The 22,432-nt window shown below is 38.7% G+C and overlaps 1 protein-coding gene across 1 annotated transcript in view; it reads right to left on the reverse strand.

The window, feature by feature from the left end:
- Positions 1-22,432, reverse strand: part of egfra (epidermal growth factor receptor a (erythroblastic leukemia viral (v-erb-b) oncogene homolog, avian)) — a 52,839-nt gene extending 30,407 nt beyond the window's left edge. The window contains exons 1-2 of the mRNA XM_061731442.1: positions 22,399-22,432; positions 15,634-15,918 (exon numbers count right to left, since the gene is read on the reverse strand). Of these exons, the coding sequence (XP_061587426.1) occupies positions 15,634-15,918; positions 22,399-22,432 (319 nt within the window). The remainder of the gene's footprint in view (positions 1-15,633; positions 15,919-22,398) is intronic.

A 22,432-nucleotide genomic window follows, 5' to 3' on the forward strand; every position in this document is an offset into this window, starting at 1 on the left:
AAACATCTTGGGGCCTCCAAAAAGAAAGAGGGCCCAGTAAAGACTGGAGGATTACCCCCCACCCACCCACAGGCCCTATCTCCTGTGAGTAAAACTACACAAGCCCCGCTGACATCTCAGGAAGTGGATCTTTGCATGAGGTCAGTTCAGATGACTACCGACAACACTGAAGCAGATGGTAGGTGATTGTGGTCTTCAGGGGAGGAGGACATAAGGATGTTTTAAATCAAACTCAGTGTTCTTTTTGTGAATTATATCTGATGGAAAGGGAGTGAGAGTAAGAAAAAGGGGGAACAAATGAGTGTGTGAGGAGTGGTTGGTTTGTGGTTGCACAAACTCAGCAATAGATGTGGGAATCGTGGCTGGCTGTGGGGTCAAACTGTGGAAAAAGGGTGCAAAAGCCTCACAACTGACGTATGAATGTGAACGACCTTTTCCCTGAGACCAACCCTGGGGACTAATCATGGGAATGGAGTATCCTAGTGAATATGTTACATGTCTTATAAACATTTAAAACCCCAGTGGTTACACTTGCTGGTCTTGCCCGAGTTTGAGCGCAGTCAGTGAAGTTTAGACTATTAAAGGCTGAGCAAAGTGACCAAATAAAGACCAAAAAGGCTGATGTTTACTCTCTGCATGTGATGACTGCTTTCTACCAATCAGCGAGACACTCCAGATACCTGTAGTTGAGACTATCATAATGTTTACTATCCAGCTCAGAGTGAGGAAACCATGAATTTAGGTTCTGCACAAACACAGGAAAAAAGTATGTATACTCTCCCTCTCCATACTGTGATCATCATCTCTAATATCTCAGGCAGTCTCAGGCTGGCTGAGAGAAATCGTCTGGTTTCCAACCAAATCTTTGCATTTTAGCACCCAAAGAAATGATTCATGACAAGAAAGACTGGAGGTCAGTATGATTGTGACTGCAACATCTGTCTGCATTGAGTTTTTTGTAACAACAGGCAAAATGAGACAAGCAACATGTGCACATTGAGACAAACAGTAAAACCTGCCTGCATACTGAATAATTCCACAAACTAAGGTCCATTCAGACCTTGCAATAACATGCATCCTGAAAGAGCCGTTCACAGGTGGACAGCGCAAATGCAAAGTGTGAACACAATCCATGATGGAGTCAGATCAAATCACTCAGGATGCATTTGAAGGTGGTATGAAAATGTTCGAAAACATCCTGGGAAGGATTCAGCAATTCAGCACCGACTAGGGCTGTTCGATTAATCGATTTTAAATCGTAATCGCGATTATGTAATTAGAACGATGTTAAGATGTTAAAATGTGAAAATCGTAAAATCGATTTTTCAAAAAAAAAAAAAAAACATTTTTTTTTTTTTTTTTTTATTTTATTTTAACCTTGTCTGCACACATATTAATGATTGATACCATATTAATGATTGATGGAAATACCTCTCAATACCTGCGACAAGTGCCCCATGGGAGAGGCTCTTTAGTGTAGGAGGGGGCGTTGGAACATGCCACCGGGTAGACCGGCTCGTGTTCCTTGCAAAAAACTTGCAAATGTGAATAGCAAATGTAATGACTGACATTACACACCTCTACCTCCTTCATGGGTTGCATTATTATTTAGCATGCAAAGACCCAGTTTAGTTTAATTAGAAAATGTCTTGTTTTATTTAATTGGAAGTATAACTTACTGTATATTTGCAAGTGCTGATTTGCTGATTTTTTTTTTCAGAGAGAAAACTTTATATTTTATTATATTTTTTAAAACTTTTTTTCAACTTATTTTAGAGTTTTGCACTTTATTCATTCATTTTTGGTTTAATAAGAGCAAAGTTTGCACTTAAAGCCCAATGGGGCAAATGTTCAATAAAAAAACAGCATATTTGAAATCATTTCTTTGCCTTTTGTCAATTCACCAAATAATCGTAATCGTAATCGTAATCGAAAATCGGATTTTGAGAGAAAAAAATCGAGATTTTATTTTTGGGCAAAATCGAACAGCCCTAGCACCGACTAAACTAAATCCATTGGCAAGCCAATTCCATTACCCCTAGATTTGAGCAAAGCCAAATATCAAGAAAAGGAAATCCTGTAATGGAAACAGCACTTATTCAAAAAACACCCGAAAAGCGAATAAACCTTCAAGGAGGTGATATATCAGGCGATTTGATAATCAACTTATTCGCAAAAGTAATTTGCGTAAGTAAAGTAATGGAAATGCTTTTTGTGAATTTCCACGTCTTGCAATAATTTATCAAAGACTAAAGATGTTTTAATCCATTTTCTTCAAGGGTGTGATTTTCGTTTTCATTGTTTTAAAGAAAAGTCTTGCAGGATAAGATGCGCGGCTGAGTTACACTTATTCAAAAGACAGTGATCAATGGAAACACCAACCCCCCTGCAGCGCTACCTTTGTTGAACTTTCAGAAATTAAATCTTCTTTTGCGCAAAAGTGTAATGGAAACACGGCTGATGACTCATTTGATTTTGCATGTGAATGGAAGCAATAAAACTATTTGTAATTCAATTTCTTCCTTGTTTGTGGCAGGTCTTATCATGTATTGCTTGGAAAAAAAGAGATGGCTCTGTCATCTCACTATTTTTCCCCTTTCGAGTTATGTCTAGTTATTTCAAGCTGCTGCCTTTGACAAATAAAATAAACAACGTATTTGGTATTCGTGAGCAAAAATGATCTGAAGTTTATTTCCCTAAAGCAAGAAGGTCCGAGCCAATCACTCAATATCACTGATTGCTAGGGTACTTTTTTTAGTGTAAGTTGTGAGCACGTGCGCTAAAAGTTGGCCAGTTCTGATCACATCTCTCGGGACCTATATTAATGCAGCATTTAGTTTTTTGGATGATTTGTGTGCACTAAATGAATTAAGAGAAAAGAGCTGATTTTCGTCTTCAAGAATGAAGGAAAGTCTAACTTGGTTAACATATTGGTTCAAGTGAAACGAAAAACAAATGACTCCTCTCTACAACTGTGGAGAGCCAAGCTGTACAAAAGCCTTGGGTTTCATGGACAGAGACCATTTACAAAATAGAACATTGAAATATGTTTCACGTGGCCTGGAGGACTAACAGATAATTATGTTTAACCCAGCATGGTTTTGGAGAGTTATACATTTGTTTATGATTAACACAGTTTAGTTTACCATTAAAGAAAGGTTTTGTAATCATAAAATTTTTTGTTGCTGTCTGACATAGTTCATGAGGTCACAAAGACCACAAAGACCACTTTCTATAAAGAAAATCATTGCAAAAATTGCATAAAAAATGCTAATGTCCACTTAGAGGTAAAAGAAAATTCAGTTTATAATAAATTAATAAATAAAAAGCTCTGTTATTGATTTGCTAGATAGCAAAACATTTTAAATCAATGTTGAATTATGGTCAAAAAGGATGATTTTTGGTTAAGGTCAACGATTGATGGTGGATCAGCCATAAATCAATAATCAAATTCTAATGCCAAAGTGTACAGTAATCAATGTTGAATCAACGTATTCTGTTTGTCGCGGACCAGGCTTCAACATGGCTTCAACATGGCTTCAATGTTCCCGGCTAACCATATTTCAACGTGGATTCACTCATATTTAGCCATCAAGGTGATCAAACAATTGTACAAAGAAGTATTTATTTGGGCAATGCGCTGTTGTGTGCCCAAATATGTCAGAGACAAATAGAAATTGGGCAAATAAAACCAAAACAGTTGGAGGAAGGATTTTTCTACTAGTTTTGATTTACAAACTTTGATTCAGAAATAAATTAAGTTTTTTTTTTAAATCAAAAGTACTAACTTCCGCTGTTACAGTCATGCAATCCATGCTTTCAGCTACTTCCATGAATAAATCATTACATTAATTCCCATAGTCAATGATGTATTAACTCAATAGCACTTCCCCTGAAAAAATTGATAAATATATGACACATAGTATAAGATACAACGTCATTGGATACCCAGTTGATTTGCAGGACTCATTTAAACACAGCTGCACTTCTTTTGCTCTCAAGCTGTAATACACACACGTAATGGGGCCGAGAGAAGAGCCCACGTAATCAAGTAATAATTACACAGCTCTCCCTAATGCCCTGTTGAAAAGTCCATTAGTGCTTCAGTAAGGCACCATACAACCCCGTCCTTTTACGCCAAACTCACAAAACTCCGGCCATAATTAAATTACAGCATTGCAACCACCGCTCCCCTAAAATTTTCCAGAATTCAACCCACTTCCTCTTCAGCGTCCAGACATTCTCCCCATTCAAGTCATTTTAGTCAAGACAGCACATCCCCCCACCCCCCCCACCCCAAATGCACACACCCAGTACCCCTCGTTCTGCCTGCCTTTCTCCTTCTCTGTTAAAACTATACTCCTCTTCAATCCCACAGGAAGCCTGAGAGGAAGGCTGGAGAGGGAGTGGGCGGCAAGCACACTGCTGCTAACTCAATACTCAGGCTATAAACCCCTTCCAACCCCTCCTCTACAAACCCTACTTCCAGCAAACATCATGCCTGAAAAAGAAGAGCAAAGGGAGAGAGCCAGAAAGAAAGAAAGCACAACAACCACAATCGAGTAGACCCACACATTTCACACATCTTTCCAGAAAGAGAAAACAGCTGCGATTTGGGAATCCCCTGTTGATTCAAACATTCCCAGTACAAAAATACAGGCCCAGGTTGGAGCACCCCAATGCTGAAGGGAGATAACTCTCTTCATCTAAACAAAGAGGATAGATGTTCTTTGAGGCAGCCCTTCGGCCTAAGGACTTCTTATTTTTAGACCGATTGATGACAGGCCAATTTCTGTGTGGATCACACCATTCTTTCACAGCGTTGACTGCCAACAGCTTTGTTGCTGCCTTAGTCATGTCTCAAACAATTCTTTTCTGCCTGTAGTCTTCAGAGATTGTGACCCCAAAAAGGGAATACCCTACAAAAGCCCCGGGGTTTGTAGGGTGAGTTTGTAAGCTTCACTCTGTTGCTCAGACCTTACTCACCATTTCCAACAAAACTTTATGCATCACCAGACTCTTAAATCCACTGGTGAGTAGTTTCTTCCTCTTTCACACTGGCAGAGGGCAAGAGTCTGGGACAGATAGAGCTCAGGGAATACATTTATACAGCCAAAGAGCTGTTATCACTTTCAACACTGTGAAATGGAATTTTGTTACATATTTTGATTTTCTCACTAAAAGCATGACCAATTTAATTTGTACAGGAAAGCGAGAAAGAATTTGGATTTGACGTCTTCCTGATGACGCATGAGAGTGAAATGCTTAAAATGCTACAGAGTACCACAGCCAAGCACTTTGGGGCCCCAGAGAAAACTCCTAAGACTCTTCCAGACAGCTCTATCTCCAACATAGCAGTGTGAGGAGCTGTAGTAGTTTTTCTATCAAAATACTTCTCCCCACAGAACACAGCTCAGATTTCTTCCGTTGTTAACGTGTGAAAAAAAGAACATAACACATGGTTAACTCCACAGCAACGTCCAAAGCTTGCTTAAGATGATTATGACTGAGGAGTGCTGTTGTTTCAAGGCCGCCCCCTCAGTACTGAGACACAGAGAAGCTTTTTGCACGACCTAAGGCTGGGCTGCTTTCCGTCAGTCATCAAAGGCATGAGACTTGGCAGACAAGACCCTTTTCTCGCTATCAGTTATACTGCAAAGACAAGAGCCCTGGCTATAACGCAACATCGATGAAGGACCCTCAATGCTACACCAGAGAGTGGACAGAGTAGAAACTAGGTTAAAAAAAAACCCAACTCATTCCAACATTAAAAATGTCTAACATTCATCATTGGAATGAAAGAAAAAAAAGGCATCTTATAAACAGAAAAGGTGAACTCGGAAATTACAAATTTCATTATACTTGGCAATAAAACCGCATTACTTTATAATGACTTTATAAATGAAGCACCATTTCCAAAGTCAATAATATAGTGTATTTAAACTCAGTTTCAGAACCAAAATAAACTTCAGGTCTTTCAAAAGGCCAAAAAAAAAAAAAAAGATTTATTCAAGAGCAAATTACTTAAATAATAATTATGCAACTAAAAGTCAATGAGGTGAAACTGCCTAAACGTTTAAACCAACATCAACAAGCAGCCAAGCATAATCTGAAAATATACTAAACTAATATAATAAACTCCAACTGGGTGATGGTGGAACTTGGCCAAAAGGTCCAGCAAAGCTTATCAATGGACCAAAATGTGAGATCTTTTTGTTCATCAAACACGATTAAAAAATAAATAAATAAATAAATAAATAAATAAATAAATAAATAAATAAATAAATAAATCAAGCGCTGATTCCAAATACTGTACAAGATACCATCTCAGGTGTCTTTCAATCAAACTACATTAATTAACCATTTCTACCCAAGGGTCAAAATGAGCCCCAACCATCAGCCTACCAATACCATGCTTGACCCTTGTTATAAAGTGTTTGTCCGTTTGGTTTTTAGCCTAACATGGTGCTGTGCATTATGGGCAAACACTTTGGTCCCATCTGTCCAAAGCAGATTGTTCTAAAACTCACGTAATTGTTCCCATCCAACTTTTCAAATTGCGCTGTTACTACATACTCTTTTTAGATTTTGAATAGAATTGCAAAGTTTGGCATTGGAGTGGATTTAATGGGACATCTACTCCTTGGAGAACTGGTAACCGTCTTGAATCTCTTAGGTTAGTGAATAACATTTCTCACTGCAGAAAGATGGACTCCAAAATGTTTAGAAAATGCCCTTCTAACCCTTCTCAGATTGCAAGAAAGGAAAAATTGTACTATAAGATCCATCAAGACATTGCTGATGTCTTGGCTCCCTGGCACTGTATATATATATATATATATATATATATATATATATATATATATATATATATATATATATATACATACACACACACACACACACACACACACACACACACACACACAAAACACACATATCTGAAAGCTCCAGAACAAAAAACTTCAAAAGTTACTCCTTTTGTGGACATGATTAATGGTATGTGAGTGCATTGACCTAAAAACCGAAATATGGCTTTGGTTGTTTCTAAATCTTTTATAAATCTTCTCGTGCTTGCAATAATATTCACATAAATAGAAAACCGCCAGATTCATAGGAAAAATTTAAACCTCAAGCTGCCACTTAATCAGCTCAGGAAGAGGTTGTTGATGCAGCGGATACACTGCAGGTCCAGGAGCTAATCCTTACTTCCTGGCAGAGTTCCAACGACACACTCCAGGGCATATCTACTCTTCCCTTTCCAAGCCTAGCTACTCAGCTATTAAGCTCAAGTGGTTTGTTATGAAAATTAAAGTACAGTTGTAGACAAGGATCATCTAATGATGCTTCATGTGACATTGGGGTCTAAGATGACGGAGTGCATGGGTGCATATGCAAAACATGTGGTTTAAGCTAATGATTTAGTGAGCACTTCTAATAACAGGGTAAAGTAAAGGGGAAGTAAAATGGGGAGGTTTCTGTCTATTTCTCACAAGCCTCTGGCTTCAATTATGAAAACACGCCGTAATGAAGATGTTCCGCTCAAAGTCCCACCAGGAAATTAAATCTGAGCTCAGTGAAATAATGGTGTTACTGACATTTACAGCGCAATTACTGGGCAGGTACAGCACAGTGGGTGTAGAGCATACTATGTTTTAGAACCACAGGAGTTTAGGATAACAAATCACAGATCAACGCTTGTCATCGAGCCTTGATGTTAATACAATGTGAGCTCATCTATAAATGGCTGTGATGAAATAGTTTTTATGATGCTGATGAGATCCCTGAGAGGCGATGCTGGCTTGTAAAAGGCTCGAACTAAAGAAAGTAAAGAGCTGACATCTTCTCTTGGCCCTTTAACACACTATGCTGTAATATATTGCCAGCAGCTTATCTTTGTTATGATAATTCAGTAAGAGCTTTATTATGAGGAAGAGATGCTTTTATTTACTCAGTAGAATTAGACTTAAATGGCATTAGCAATGCAGGTAAATTAATCCCAGTGGACTGGTTCGCTGAATGGTTGATGGAGATAGTTGGTGATGTTTCAGCCTTAAATGGCATGCAATGCAACATCCAGCTGTTTTCTATACAGGACAATGGAAACACTTCATATCATCATGCATACTGATCACCACTGTAGTGTGACAAACCAAAAATAATAAATCTAGTAAACATCAGCAAGTAAGTGACAATATTAGACTTAGTCTCAACACTATTTTAAAAGGCAGACATGCTCATTACAAGGTATCACAGCAATATGTTTAAACTCTCCCTTTCTGGGAATAAATATATTTGAATTATTTCAGGAAAGGAAAAAAGAAATTGCACAAATCCAGATATTGTATGCTGACGTTTTCATTTGATGTACTGTTTCAAAAAGCTAAATCCTTTTACAGTTCCAGCATTGTAACACTGGAGTGAACCCAACAGTGATGCTTTTCTCTTCTCTGTTGACACAGGGCAGCAAAGTCACGTCTACATGGCAAGTTAAGGTCAAGGAAGACAGTTAAGTCTGTGTCAAAGAAGACAACAGAGTCTTGAATAAAGGGTCTGTTGTCCAGAGTTTCTGTATTCATTCATATGTCGTCTTTTCCACTTTTCCTTTTCTGTTAGTGAGTTGTCTCTATCATGTAATGTCCCTCATTATCTTATCTGGAAGCCAGCCACAAAGCCACTTTGTCCATAGGTTAATTTTCTGCCAAAACATTTTCTGTCAGACACACTTGTTGTTAGAGCTGCTTACCACAGAAACCAAACTGTAACATGAGAACTCATGGGCCCTGCAACTGAGACAATTCAAAGACACGAGAGATGGTCTAGACTAGACCTCAGGAAGCCATGGAGACTGTCAAGTGATTCATTGCATCTTTAGGGTTTAGGGGATGTTGTATGGTATGCATTTTCCGCTTTACTTGGAGCACTAATCAAATGGAGGTTAGTAAACCCTTCGTCTCTTACCATTCATGCACAGACAACTACAAGATGAAAGTGTAAGCCTTCACTTCTCCTTCCAAAAGAGAAATTCAGAGTAATGAAAGACTAAATGAGGCAAGACAGCTTCTTTTGATATCAAATTGCTAATACAACCATGATTTCAGTAAATGCTGAAAAGTTTGGTCATGATTGACAATTTTCCACGCCTTTGCAATGAAGCATGTAATCCCTTAATAGCATTGACAAAGAAAACACTCGATAAAAACTGATGACGAGACAAGTCTGATCGGGAATTTTTTGAAAGGCATAAACAGTCACGTTTCCTGTAAATTAAGCTGAAAGAATATGATTTGATGGTCCTTTTGGAATCAAGTTAAACACAGTCAGATGCCTGAAGTAAATTAAATCAAGCAGCAATTTCTACATCAGCCACTGCCATGATTGCAATTATCACTGGGCTTACGATGTTTATCAGACATGCAGTCTCTATTGTTCAGAGGTGCAAATATGGAAGCAGCTAAATGTCCTCGTAACAGAGCACAAAGAGTCATTTCAGGCTTCCTTCTGTTTAAAACTGTTCAAGCTCTCCGACATTCTTTTACTCGTGATGTAAAGCAGGCAGGGCCCTTGCTACAAGATCACAAATCAAACGTCTTGCACCTCTTCCAAATTTTGTGACACATGAAAGGATTCACATACAAAAAAATGATAAATGCAGTGTTTAGTCTGTAGAAAAAGGACCACACAGGCGGAAGTTAAATCCTATTAGGGCAGCACGTTTCAAGGATCAGCCACCACCCTTAAAACAATGCTTTCTTCTGAAATATTCTGGGTTGGAGATTTGTTTGTGGAGCCATTGTTCTCCTCCCTGTAGGGGATTTCTTTTTTGGGCAAGCGCAGCTTGTAGTGCTGCTTCTCATAATGACCTGCAGGTCATTAGAAGAAATGACGGACCAACAGGAGGTTAGCAGGATAATGGTGAGAGACTCTCAACGGCAGGTTGGATGCAGCAGCAGCAAAAAAAGGAGGTGACTGGGGCCTCTTTGATGAACAATTGAATGAGCACAATTCTGAAGTCAAAGTTCTCACCCCATCCTTCCCCGACTTTCCTGTTTTTCTTGCTTCAGTGATTCTTCCTTTGATCAGTGCACCACTGCTGCACATCTCATTGATATCTCTTACATTTGAAAGATGATACAATGATTCAGAGGTCTGGATGCACCTTATTTGTCTAGAAGAAAGAGTGTCTATTTTCATTCTTGTCTAGTTTTTTTTTCAATCAATAACTTTTGGATGTATAAAAAGTCAGAAAATTGATTTTTTTTTAAACAGCCAAATAAGAGCTTAAAACTAAAACAATTAAAAAAAAGCATTCATCCTTCATTCATCAAAACATTGATAGGTAAGACAAGGACATAGTCACATATAAATGCATGTTTAATAACTCAACAAAACAAATAACAATTGAAACTGTGGCCTATTTTCACTTTTTAACACGACAGTGCACCTGATGAGATGGAAGATAGCAGAAGGCCTTTTTCCAGCATGAATGGCTGGGTCTCTTTCCACCCGATGCGCCATGCACAACCAGCCGATAATGGAAAGGCCATAAATGCTGTGGATGACTTTGTTACCATGTACAAACATAAGGTGCAAATCCGTTCAATGAGTAACCACACATTTACTCACTTATTCCATGCTGGAGGTATACAAACTACTGCAGTGGAACCAGACACTTAATTAAAAGGAACAGGAAAGACAGAAACCGCTTCACTTCTGGGTTCCTTCTTCATGACATGCACGTCTAGTGTTGGATGCGTCTGCTGCGAGGTACAGATCTTGGCTGGTCTATAAAAGAATCAACCCTGTCAGATAACCTGCTCTCTACAGAGGTGCTATTGTCCTAAAGTGAAACCCAAACCTTGCACCTTGCCAGCGATTCTCGAAAATCTCTACCATTCAGACATGGTGCAATTTCTCAAAGCAAGCAGAGAGGGCAGCCGGTAATTATACTCCAGCTCCCATGGCCTTAAACAAAAAAAGCCTCATTTCTGACAATGGCTGCAGCAGATGTGAGTCTGGGAAGGTAGTCAGAGGAGCAGCAAGATGTAGCTGCAGTAGTAGTGGTAGTAGAAGAAGTACTCTGACCCCTCTGGATTCTAGGATTACACAGGACCCTGAGCTATATTTCAGTTCCATTTCCAGAGAGTGGGCTTTAATGGAAGGAAAAGGCCTGGCTTTCTCAAAAAGATGGAAAATAACAGATGACGGATGAGGGAAGCTGAAACGAACTACAGGACTGACATTTTGCCATGAATCAGCTAAACGTTTGCAGGTGTACTAAATTAATAGCTGATGGAGCAAAGCTTCAGCTAAATGTATCATCTTTCAATCTAATTCTGTCAAGAACTGGTATAATCTGTTAACTCTGAAAAAGCATATTGATATAGGCGGGTTACTCTATACACAAAGTAATCCTCCCTTTAGAGATTAAGGATTTAGCTGTTGAGATGTTTTTATGATTAAGTTCACAGCATACCTGGCAGAATTTTACTATGAAAGGAATATGCTAAGAAATACTGGCATGTAGTATAAAAAATATATAATCACCACATCTCCGGTCCTACTCCAGTGATAACCAAAACTCGAAATCAGCATTTCATCTGAGAAGCAAAGCAACACATAGAGCGTTGATGGCAAAATCCCAAGTTAATGAACCGGGCATCCCAGCATGTAGGCTGATGATTGCTTCTATTTTTCAACCAGGGTAGTTTGCTTCTCCTCCAGGAGGTCATTAAACCCCAGCATGCTGCTGCTGAGCTCAGGACAGGTGGACTCCCTGTGGTAGAGGCTGCATTATATCAAATCTCAAATTCATTTAGAAAAAGCCTTAGGGGAAAGCACTTTAAACGCAGACAAAAATTTGTATTTATTGCCACGCAGCCAATCCCTTTGATATCTGATACGACTACTTTTTCTGCCATTGTCTGCTGGTTGACTATCCTGAAATGATTTGCTGTAATGTGTTTAGAAGATGTGGCTATCACTCTGTAGAGACAGATTAGTTCACAATTTATATCTCTTAATTCTAAATTATTTCTAAATACTTTCTACAACATAACAAATATTGTAGTCTTGCAGACCTTAAAACTGGGTATTACACCATTTGTATCATTGCCATAAAATTTCTCAATATGAAATGTATCCACAGGTGAATTGGTGAAATTTGACATTATGAAATGAGAGCTGAACTTTGACAAAAATGGATGTGCAAATGGTAGTTAGTCTTCTGCAAAAACTCTTCATATTCATATACACTATTTATTCAGAAGATTATTTCATTAAGGCCCAAAGCAAACAATCAATAAGTACTAGCACAGTGTTAATATTTTGTATTAAAGCCACGCTAAAGTGCAAACTGGTTTACAATAAAGAGTTCTTCCTCTTCAGCTTACTGAAACACGCTGGGGGAAAATGTTGGTGTTTTTTTTCTGGACGGTCGAAGAGGATTTTCAAATGTGGAACAATATGGAGTTTTTTTTTTTAATACATTCCCTATGATCACAGTTTTAAACAGTCTTAAACAGGTCAAACATTTGGAAATGTTAACCAATCTTCTCAAAAAAAAAAAAAATCTCTTATTTTTCTGCTTTGGTGGTATCAAGATAAATCCAAGGATTACATGTTCCTTTATGAATAGGAAAATTATCCTTCTTTTTGAGGCTTATAAAAGCCTTTCAAATGCCCTTGGATTATCTCAGAATTGCCTTGCCACTAAGCTTTGAAATACGTGTTTTTTTCTTTAAAGTTTTGACATTTTGGAACTTTTTTTTTTCTTTCTGTGAGCATTGCCACTCGTACTAAGTAATTTTAATTACCAAGAAAGTTAAAGAAAACATGATTGTATCTGTATGTAAACTGAATTCAGCAACAAAGGGGCATGTTGAGTCTGCACTTCTAATCTTTTCTTATCCTACCAGACAGTAAAACCAACACATTCTTACCTTAACCTTGTCAAATCCCATTTAGATGTACAGAGGGCTTATTTTGCATCATTTCAAAAGAATCATTATAATAAGCCGCTTGTTTATTCTTTGAAATTTTTTATGTACTGTATCTTGGGTGAATCCATGTACAGTCCAACAAATGTTAGTAGCTCATCTGCTTCATTTAAAACATACTTTTACAAAATTATCCACATTAGAAGCCATTCTTCTCCAACAAGCTGCTCCTACTTTTTCTTGGTTACCATGGTGACAAATTCTGCAACAGAGATGTGACCAGCACAGACCATTTGGTCATGGACGCACAGTACTGTTGGTGGTGCTGTTGATTATAGACGCAAAAAGTGGACCGTACAGTAAACTAGCGCTAGTCACCAGGGGATACACACTCGCAGCAGGTTTTTTATACATTCAGGAAAAGTTTTGTAGTTAGTTTTGACAATTTTACTAAGCCATACAGATATCTACTTTGAATTTGTATACCATTAGTATGAAGAATTTCGGTTTCAATTTGATGATGAAAAGTCCCTCCCATAAGTCACACAAGGCATCGTGGGAACTTAGAATAAGGTGGCTAGAGATTCAGGGATTTTTTTTCTTAATGATGTTAAGAACAGATCGGGAAAATCTTTCCAATGATTTAAACTTTCAAGCACTGTTTAGGGTTCATTTTTTTATATCATGGAAATAGTTATCCATTGAAACAGCACATGAAAATACGAAGTATTCAAAATGTTAGTTTGAAAATTGGGCTTCAATGTTTAGCTGTAGTTTGATTTAAAGCAAGGACATCTTCCAAACAGCAAGGCACAAACCCAAGAACGCTGTTGCACTCTTTAACTGTGGCTTCAATCAATAACAATAAACAAATTACATGTCAACCCAACACTGTCAAGACTTAAAATATCCCACATATTTGAAATCAAGTTGGAAAGTGCCTGTGAGAAAAAACAGTGTCCCATGTTCAAACTTATTTCCAAGCTTCTCTTGCCAACAACAAGAAGACCAGAAACAACTAGAACTGTTAGCTTGTTATGTTGGCACTTCCCCATAAATGGAAATGGCATCAGCTGTGAAGGAAAAAAAAAAACCCTAATAAACGTAATAGTCCTGTGCTCAATTACAGCTGCTCGTTACTAATCTCTTCTGGTCTTAATAAAATTGAAAAACCCTTATTTACTGTGGGAAACTTGCTGCTGCATGAGATGCACAGTTTTTTTTTCTTTTCCAAAGATGACCCAAAATATTGAGGGACTAGTTTTAAGCTCCATAACACATTGAATTTGCTATGGTTTTAAGAAAACCAGCAGCGGTTGTTGCTTGTGGGCTCAGAAAGGAAAGATGCAAAATTCACATGTGCTTCTGGTATTGACTGCATGTGCTTATCAGCGCAACAGGACGAACAGCATCGCACTGAGAGTTGACAATCATGATTCACCAGTATAGGAAGTTAGTCATTAGGGACTGTGATACTACCAGTCACTTTCATTCATCTGGGTTTCATAAGGTCTGAGTTACTCGAACCAAACTCTCACGTTTCACTTGGTGACAGAGCAGCAGGATCATTCAGAGTTTAAATAACAGTACACCAAATTTCTGGAATTACATGTAAGGCAGTGACACAAACAAAATAAGAAGTATGTGGCCTTGACTTCAGGGCAAAATGACAACACTCACACAACCAGAGCAAAAAAAAAAAGATTTCCCATAGGCTTTTTCCAGACTCATCTGTGGAACTTGGATGAGGGAGGCTGTCTTCACCCACTGATCTATTTATCATTGAGGACAAGGAGACTTTTTTTTACTATGTACCAGAATCTTCAAATATCTTGGTCTTATTCAGGATTTACACACACACACACACACGCACACGCACACGCACACGCACACGCACACGCACACGCACACGCACACGCACACGCACACAAGCACACACACGTATAAATGAAACTGCTAAATAAGACCAAGAAAGGAAAGAAAAAAAAATCTTATATGGCAACATCAATGAATTTTCCCTGCACAAAAATATCTTGATTGGAAACAGACATTTTAATCTCTCATTGGATCTTTATTAAGGTCCAACTTAAAGACAAAGTGTTTGCTTTGATTTGCTTTGTTTGTTTTGTAATTGTATAGCACAGAGAATCAAAACTGTTGATCAAGTGCAATTTCAGTGCAGTATAAAGAGGCAAGACACTCAAAACACAAGAAAAAATACAAAAATGTGTTGACTATAAGCAAAGCAATTTAAAAGGGGAGTAGGGTTAAAAAATGAGCTTGAAAAGTTGCTCAATCAACATCCCCTCCCAACAGCACCAACATCAGTGTGGTGCAAAATTACATATTTGGACCATTTTCATCTTGAAAAAAGATGATTATTTGCTAACAAGGCAATTAATCAAAACGTTTACTGCAAAAGGCACCGAAAGTATTTCTATTCTACCGCATTTCAATCCTGTAATCTCACTAAAAGCTCGAATTCACCTCCTTTTTTCTGAAGCTCTAACCAGGTCACAGCCTGAACAGCGGGACTGTGAGAAACTTCTCTCAGGCTGGATCGAGTTTCCCTGCGGCTTCGTGACCAGCCTGTGATTTCTCTGAGATTTATGTAAATGCCGGACCAGCAGACGGGAAGCCTGAAAGCCCGCTGGCCTCGCCAGCACGACCCGGCTGTACGCTCGGGCTCACATACCTTTCTTTTCCGCCAGGACGCAGGAGCCCAACCAGAGCACAGAGGTGAGACTGAACCACTTAAGAAAACGGGCTGCCATCGTGTTTTCGAAGCTCCTGCTGGCACTACTGTCACTCCATGACAAAGAGACGATATTCCGCTTTAAAGAAAAAAAAAAGAAAAGAAAGAAAGAAAGAAAAAACTTTTCAAATACTGTTTTTTTTCCCTCCCACTCGGTGCGTGGAAGACTTTTTCCTTCTCGGAGAAAGTCTAACTTTGACAGCTCCTCCTCCTCCTCGCAGGGATCTGCAGCAGTGTGAGCGCAGTGAGGCCGTGAGGACGAACCACTGGCTGCTGTGACGTCAGCGGGAGGACGGGCAGATGCGCTCCTCGCGCCGCTCAGGTAAACTCCACGCGCACCTTAATGCAAAATAAATAGACGAGACAAAGGAAGAAGAAAAACGTATTTAGACCAGGCTTGTGCAGCAGGACGGGTGTCAAGAAAGTGTAAGAGAGAATAGAAGATGCCAGTTTAAAAAAAAAAAAGTTAAAGGGACCTATTATGAAAAACACGTTTTCTCTTGCTTTAACATATATAAAGTGGTCTCCCCTCAGCCTGCCAACTCAGAGAAGGAGGAAAGCAACCAAATTCTGCAGTGTCTGTACAGCCGCCCGGATGAGCCATCCAGTGTCATGTGGCTTCTACGAGCTGTTCAGATTCTGCTCACTTTCGTTACGTAACCAAAATGCAAACCACGGCCACAACTAAACACCGTGTCCTAACTGCATATGAGCGTCCGACTATCGCGACGCTCTCTGTCCATCTCCCTCCAGCCAGCTGCCATTTTATTGAGGCACTCTATTTTTGTAGTGAAATGAAGAGGTATCATAGAGATAACTTCTCATTTCAACTAACTGGATCAGCCGTTCCTCATCCATGACTGTGGACTGTTTCCTACAGCGCTTTCAACCGGCTTTCAACGCGAGCGACAGGAATAAAATAGAAGCAGGGCGTCCGACAAATGTTCAGCTCAAAACGGCCCGCCGCAGCGTCGCTGCGTCACCGCGGCCAGTTAGGACAGTCCAATAGAAAATAAGGCAATGGAATTGATTTTGTCGCTGATGCTCGCTCGCATCGCATGCAGTTATGACACGGTGTTAGAACATGGTAACTCCGCCGACCGGAGCTTCCGCCATTTTTTCGTAGTAAAAATCGTATCGCATCATTCAGGCAGCCCATTATCATAGCCTCCCCGCCCACTCAGAATCCCGCATGGAGGTTAGAGAATGGGAAGATAAAGACATGGTTTAGAGGCTGAATTTCTAATTTATTTAGCAAAAACAATCAAAAGCTTGTTTTTAAGACATTCAAGGCCTGTTTAAAATAGGTATTAGATGCCATAATAGGTCTCCTTTAATATGTTATTTAATCTGCGGGACTAAAGAAAAATTCAACAAAAACCAATCTGAGGAAGACATACTACACGAGACTAGGCTGGATTATCCATATACTGAACCGGGTGAGCGCCCAGGGGCACCAGCCAATGGGGAGGCATCAAATCAAATGACTAACTGGACCATATATGTCATATTTTTTTATTTTCTCTATATTTGCTGGAAGAGGAGCAAACAGGTACAGGAGTAACCAATGATATAATAAAAATACATGAAAATAATAATGGTAATAATAAAATAAAATAAAAAATACAACAGAGCAACTTAACAACCTTAAATCTAACTACACATTGTTATTTTATTAATGTGCTGTTGCCTACCTTCACATCAGCTCATCCAGTAGGCCTGTTTGATTGTTTAGTCATATGCTGTAATAGTTTTGCATGTAGTCCTCAGACAGGCCATATATGATGGAAATGATGATAGTTAACATGTGGTGTTACATTGGCATGTGAGTTACATTCTGATTGGAGCATCAGTGTAGTTTGGCGTTTGTAGACTCATGTCTATCTGTGGTGTTACTCTTAGTTGGTTGCTTGTTTTACATTTATTTGTAGTGTGAGTGTTGAGCATGTACTTCAGCAATACATTCTTGTAAATCTATGGTCTTTATAACCGTAGTAAATTTCCCTTTTTTTACCGTAAAATGTGGGAGGAGGGGGGCACTTCAAGTGTGGTCACTCTGGGGAACCACACTGAGTTAATCCGTGTCTGACATGAGAGGCCATTCAACACATTAACCAAAAGAAATCACAAGAAACTGGTTTTGTTTTAACATTGAAAACAAATTATGTTCATGTATTAAAAACCTTGAACTCTTGAGTCAAGACATAATTTCTGCTGTAAGAAAAAATAATAGGGAGAATATATTATATAAGGTTTACTGGGTCTTCCTATTTTAATTTATTTTTCTAGTAATGATAGCTGCTAAACATGGCTGACAAGTTGGACTTATATTCCCATGGTACTTCTATAGTTAGTTATGAAAAAATAACTATTATATTTATGTCAGTGTTGCACATAGGTACAATTTAAAGACTCGGGCACGTTCTTTTACACATACATTTTGTCCACGATCTACTAGGAACTGTTTCAGATCCTTTATCAACTGACAGCTTCCATGCTTTTCTTTAAAAAAAAAGGAAAAAACGATTTGACCAAATTTTAGTTTAGTTTTATATGTATAGCACCAAATTACAACAAAAAACATTTCAAGGCGCTTTACAGAGAACACACGTTCAATACGCTGCATTTAAGGAAAAATTAATTCAGTCTAGTTTATCATACTCCAGTTAATGTAATTTATTCTAATGGAGTCCAGATTCAAAATTCATATGGTGGCAATTCAAAACATAACAACAACAACAGCCTAATTGCTGATATACAAACATTTTAATTATTTAAAGTCTTAAGATAAAACATATTATTTAAATCTACATCTGCATGGGTTTCATTCCTATAAATAATGAACTGACCTAATCTCTCATTGAAAAAAAGTCCTGACAGCAGGCTGTTAAAAATTTTTTAAATAAAAACTTGGTTCGTTTCCTTTTTCCTTTCCCATTTATAAACTGTGCCTGTACTTACATAATCTGTGAAACTCTAAAGTAGATCAAATTGGCTCCATATCACAGGGTTTACTTATTCTGCTGTTAAGAATCTAATCGTGTCGTACTAAAGATTTTTCAGTGTTAGTTAGATAGACTAAACTAGTTCTTCTGATTGATGGCAGATGTAAAATATCAGCCACTGCTGATTGTTATTATGTGCTTCTGGACTTTTCAAGCAAGAACCTCAAATTATGTGATGTTTTTACTTTAGTTTTTACTAAATTAAAAGATTATCAATATGTTTCCGACCACTTGGAGACATTGATGCAAGTCTGACATTAATATCTTTGATGTAATTTATGACAACCACAACAATGAAAATGTGCTGAAATGACTTTTCATAGTGATTTTTCAAACGATACCCACTCTGACGGCAATTATAAATGTTTCTGCACTCTTGTTTTTGCCTTTGCCTTTTGGTGGATTTTCTTTTTTATTATGAGTATCTATAAAAAGTCACCACGATGACTCATCCCGGATGTCGCACCTCTGCGCTGGAGGTGTCATTGAATTTGGTACAGGAAAACAAGGCCAATTCTAATATCCTATATCTATATTTCACCCATAATTGTTTATTACAGTGCATGTATGAAGGAGAACCATCAGCATCAATGTCAAACAGAGGTTGAACAGAAAACAACTAGATTGTTGACAGACTGTTGGCCTTATGGGATCTGAGTCCAACTGGATGTGAAGCTGCCTAAATGTGTTTGTTGTTGAACATGTATTCCACTCTGTGGGGATGGGACTGATAGGAAGCATTTTTCACTATGATGTTTATTTCATTATCGCAGTCTAATGGCTCAGCAAATCGTCTTTGCTTGTACTGGTGGAGGAAGAGCTTATTGTGTTGAGTGAAATTACAGCCATTCTCCAAAAGATTACCGTACCTAATGTGAGGCTAACGTTTCACATAAGACAGTTCAGAGAGCTATTTTCTATGTTGGGGATGTGGTGCATCTGTCGTTTTGACTGTTCTAACGTCTGTCCTTGCCAAACAGGAGGGGACAAAAGCCTCAGTCATTACTGTAACTGTGAAGTAAAATGTTAACTGAAGGTATTAAGATGAAGGTGAAAGATTAGGAAAAAACCAAAGCTTCACAAAAGGGATCAGGAGAGGTTGAATATTTCTGTATTATTTTTAGTTAATAAGAAATTTAAGCTTGCCTCAGGGTCATAAGTGGAAATTGCTCTCAAGGTTTGATTTCAGATGTTTTGAAACAAAGTTTTTGCCACATGCTAAACCACCATGCAGGCTCATTAACGTGGGTCGGGGCTCAACAAGGAAAGGGAAAAATATATCACCTTGGCATCTCACAAGGGGTCACTTTCAAAACCACTTGCAAATATTGCATCTATATACGTTTCAGAGAGAGAGTAAGAGAGAGAAGGAAAATCCTGTTGCTGTGTTTCATTGTGCCTTTCCATGTCTGCTCCTAAGATCTGGGCTTTCTGCAGTGCTGATACAAGCAGAGACACTAAACAAACACAGAATAATGGCCAGACTACTGAGGATTCAGAGCAAAGTAAACTGAAGGAAAAAGTTTGGAAGGAGAAAGTGTATAGAGTGAGCTGAAAGATGACAGCCACTGGCTGGGAAAAGAAATACAAGTCCCATCTTGTAATACCCTCATCCTTCCCATCTTTTTGTCTTTGATAATCACTGCTTCCCTCAGGGAACATTCCAGATTGACAATATGAGTTCAGTAATGCAGCACATAGTTTAGGTAATAATGGGTTACAATTACGGCCGAACAATATACAGTATAACATGAGTTACTGTTCACTATTCTTTTACTGATGTTTATGCAAAGACTCTTATTAAGTGGTTCAGTCATGCAGAAAAGCCATGCAGTGGGAGATGAGATGGTTTGTTATCAAAAGGAGTGTGTGTAATTTCAGCTGCATGACAGGACCCAGATCAACCAGAAACATCTCAATATTTGTGAAAACATACACAAGAAAGCAACTACTACCATCCGCCGCCAACGTCCCGCTGACTGCTTTACAGAGAATTAGTAAGATGAAACACCCAGGACAAAAAACTGAAAAATGCTTAAATGCCTAGAGTTTTGAGAGTGTAATTACAAGGAGATTAATGATTAAAAGGACTGAGGCAAAATAAACAATACAGACCAAGTCCAGAGTGTGTTAACCTGTCAAATATGACCCTTGAGATGTAAAATGTGTTTTCCAGAGTGGTTTCTTTCAGATAATTTGCACGGTTTGCACAACAAACACATTACGCCCCCAGTTAAATACAGCCAAAATATATAGTCCACAGGAGCAAAAACAAGTGTACCAAATAAAAATGTACACAGAAACATCCAAATGTTTAACCTCAAGAATGAAAAACCTCCCTTCAGTGGTGGTTATTCAAAAATTAGATAATAGTGACAAATAAATACAAGCAAGAAAGAAAAACTTTTAATTTTACTCCAAGACTGTGTAGTTCGGCCTATTTCCTCTGATGTGCTTGTTTTCAAAGAAAGTCTTGACATTTTTAAGTCTGCCGCCAGCTGCACTCCCTGTCCCTTGGTCAGCACCACTATCTCCACGCCACAGAGAAAGGATTTCATCACCACCGTCTTGTAAACCTTTCCCTTTTCTCTCGCTGCTCCTCTTCAGTCCCAGATGACTCCAGACACTCTTCTCCACCCTGCTTGCGCTCTCTTTTTCTCCTTTTTTCCACAGTTTACTTTTTCTTTTTAATTCACCTCACCTTTTTTTTAATCAGGACGCGTCATCTCAAGCCACTTCAAGAATACAGTTAAACTCATTCTACATTAGTCCAGTTGATACAAAGCCAATAAAAGTACCGTATCAATAATACTACTAATAATTGCCTAACTAAGGAAGCCAACTGATTGCATAAAAACCTTTGTTGACACAATCGCCCATCCTGATCAAGTACCAGGTGACTGTAGAGAGGAAAAACAGGAAGAAACCTCTGGCAGAACCGGGCTCAGGAAGGGAGGTCACGTCCCTCGACCAGGTGAGCGCTGAGAGGACAGGACGGAGGAGAGAACAGCTCTGCACAGTCGTCTTCAAGTAAACTCACGTACGGTCTTCACATTTATTCTTTGCATACTCACAGTTCTGCCATCTTTTCCTTTCATTAACACACCTGTATTGTATCTTGCTGCGACTGACCTTTACTCCTCTTCCCTTTTGCGCATCCCTCCATCTCTGCAGGTCAGGATTTTCTTTTCTTCTGCCCCCAACTCTCACAATAAATCACAATGTCATCTACTAGCATTATAACATAAAGACTCCTGTCTGACCCCATCTGTGAACCTGTGCATCACCATGCCAACTATGAAGCGGCTCAGGGCAGATGATTGATTTAGTCCCACTTCCACCTAGAATCCCTCTAACATACCTACTCACACCTCACACATACATGCCCTTTACCACGTTACCCCACATAGCACAATTCCTATCACAGCACAAACGCTTCTCTAAATCTACAAAGACATTATGTTACTTTTTTTTTTTTTAAATAAGCTTCCACTGCACTGTTTCCCAGATCTTCAATATAGGTGGCTCATCAGGTTCATCCTTTCCAGCTTTATAACCCGTTCTGACACTGCTAGGCATTTCCTCTAGCAACGATACCGAAACAAAAAATAAAGAAAAAAAATTAACATTTGACAAGACAGCAACATCTTCCTGGGATAGCTGGTAGGCAACAGTAGCTCTGTGTTTTCAGACCCCTCACTGTGCATCTCTGCACTGTTTCCAGCACTTGTCAT

The sequence above is a fragment of the Cololabis saira genome, chromosome 10 (genome assembly GCF_033807715.1).
Source record: "Cololabis saira isolate AMF1-May2022 chromosome 10, fColSai1.1, whole genome shotgun sequence".
Classification (NCBI taxonomy): domain Eukaryota; kingdom Metazoa; phylum Chordata; class Actinopteri; order Beloniformes; family Belonidae; genus Cololabis; species Cololabis saira.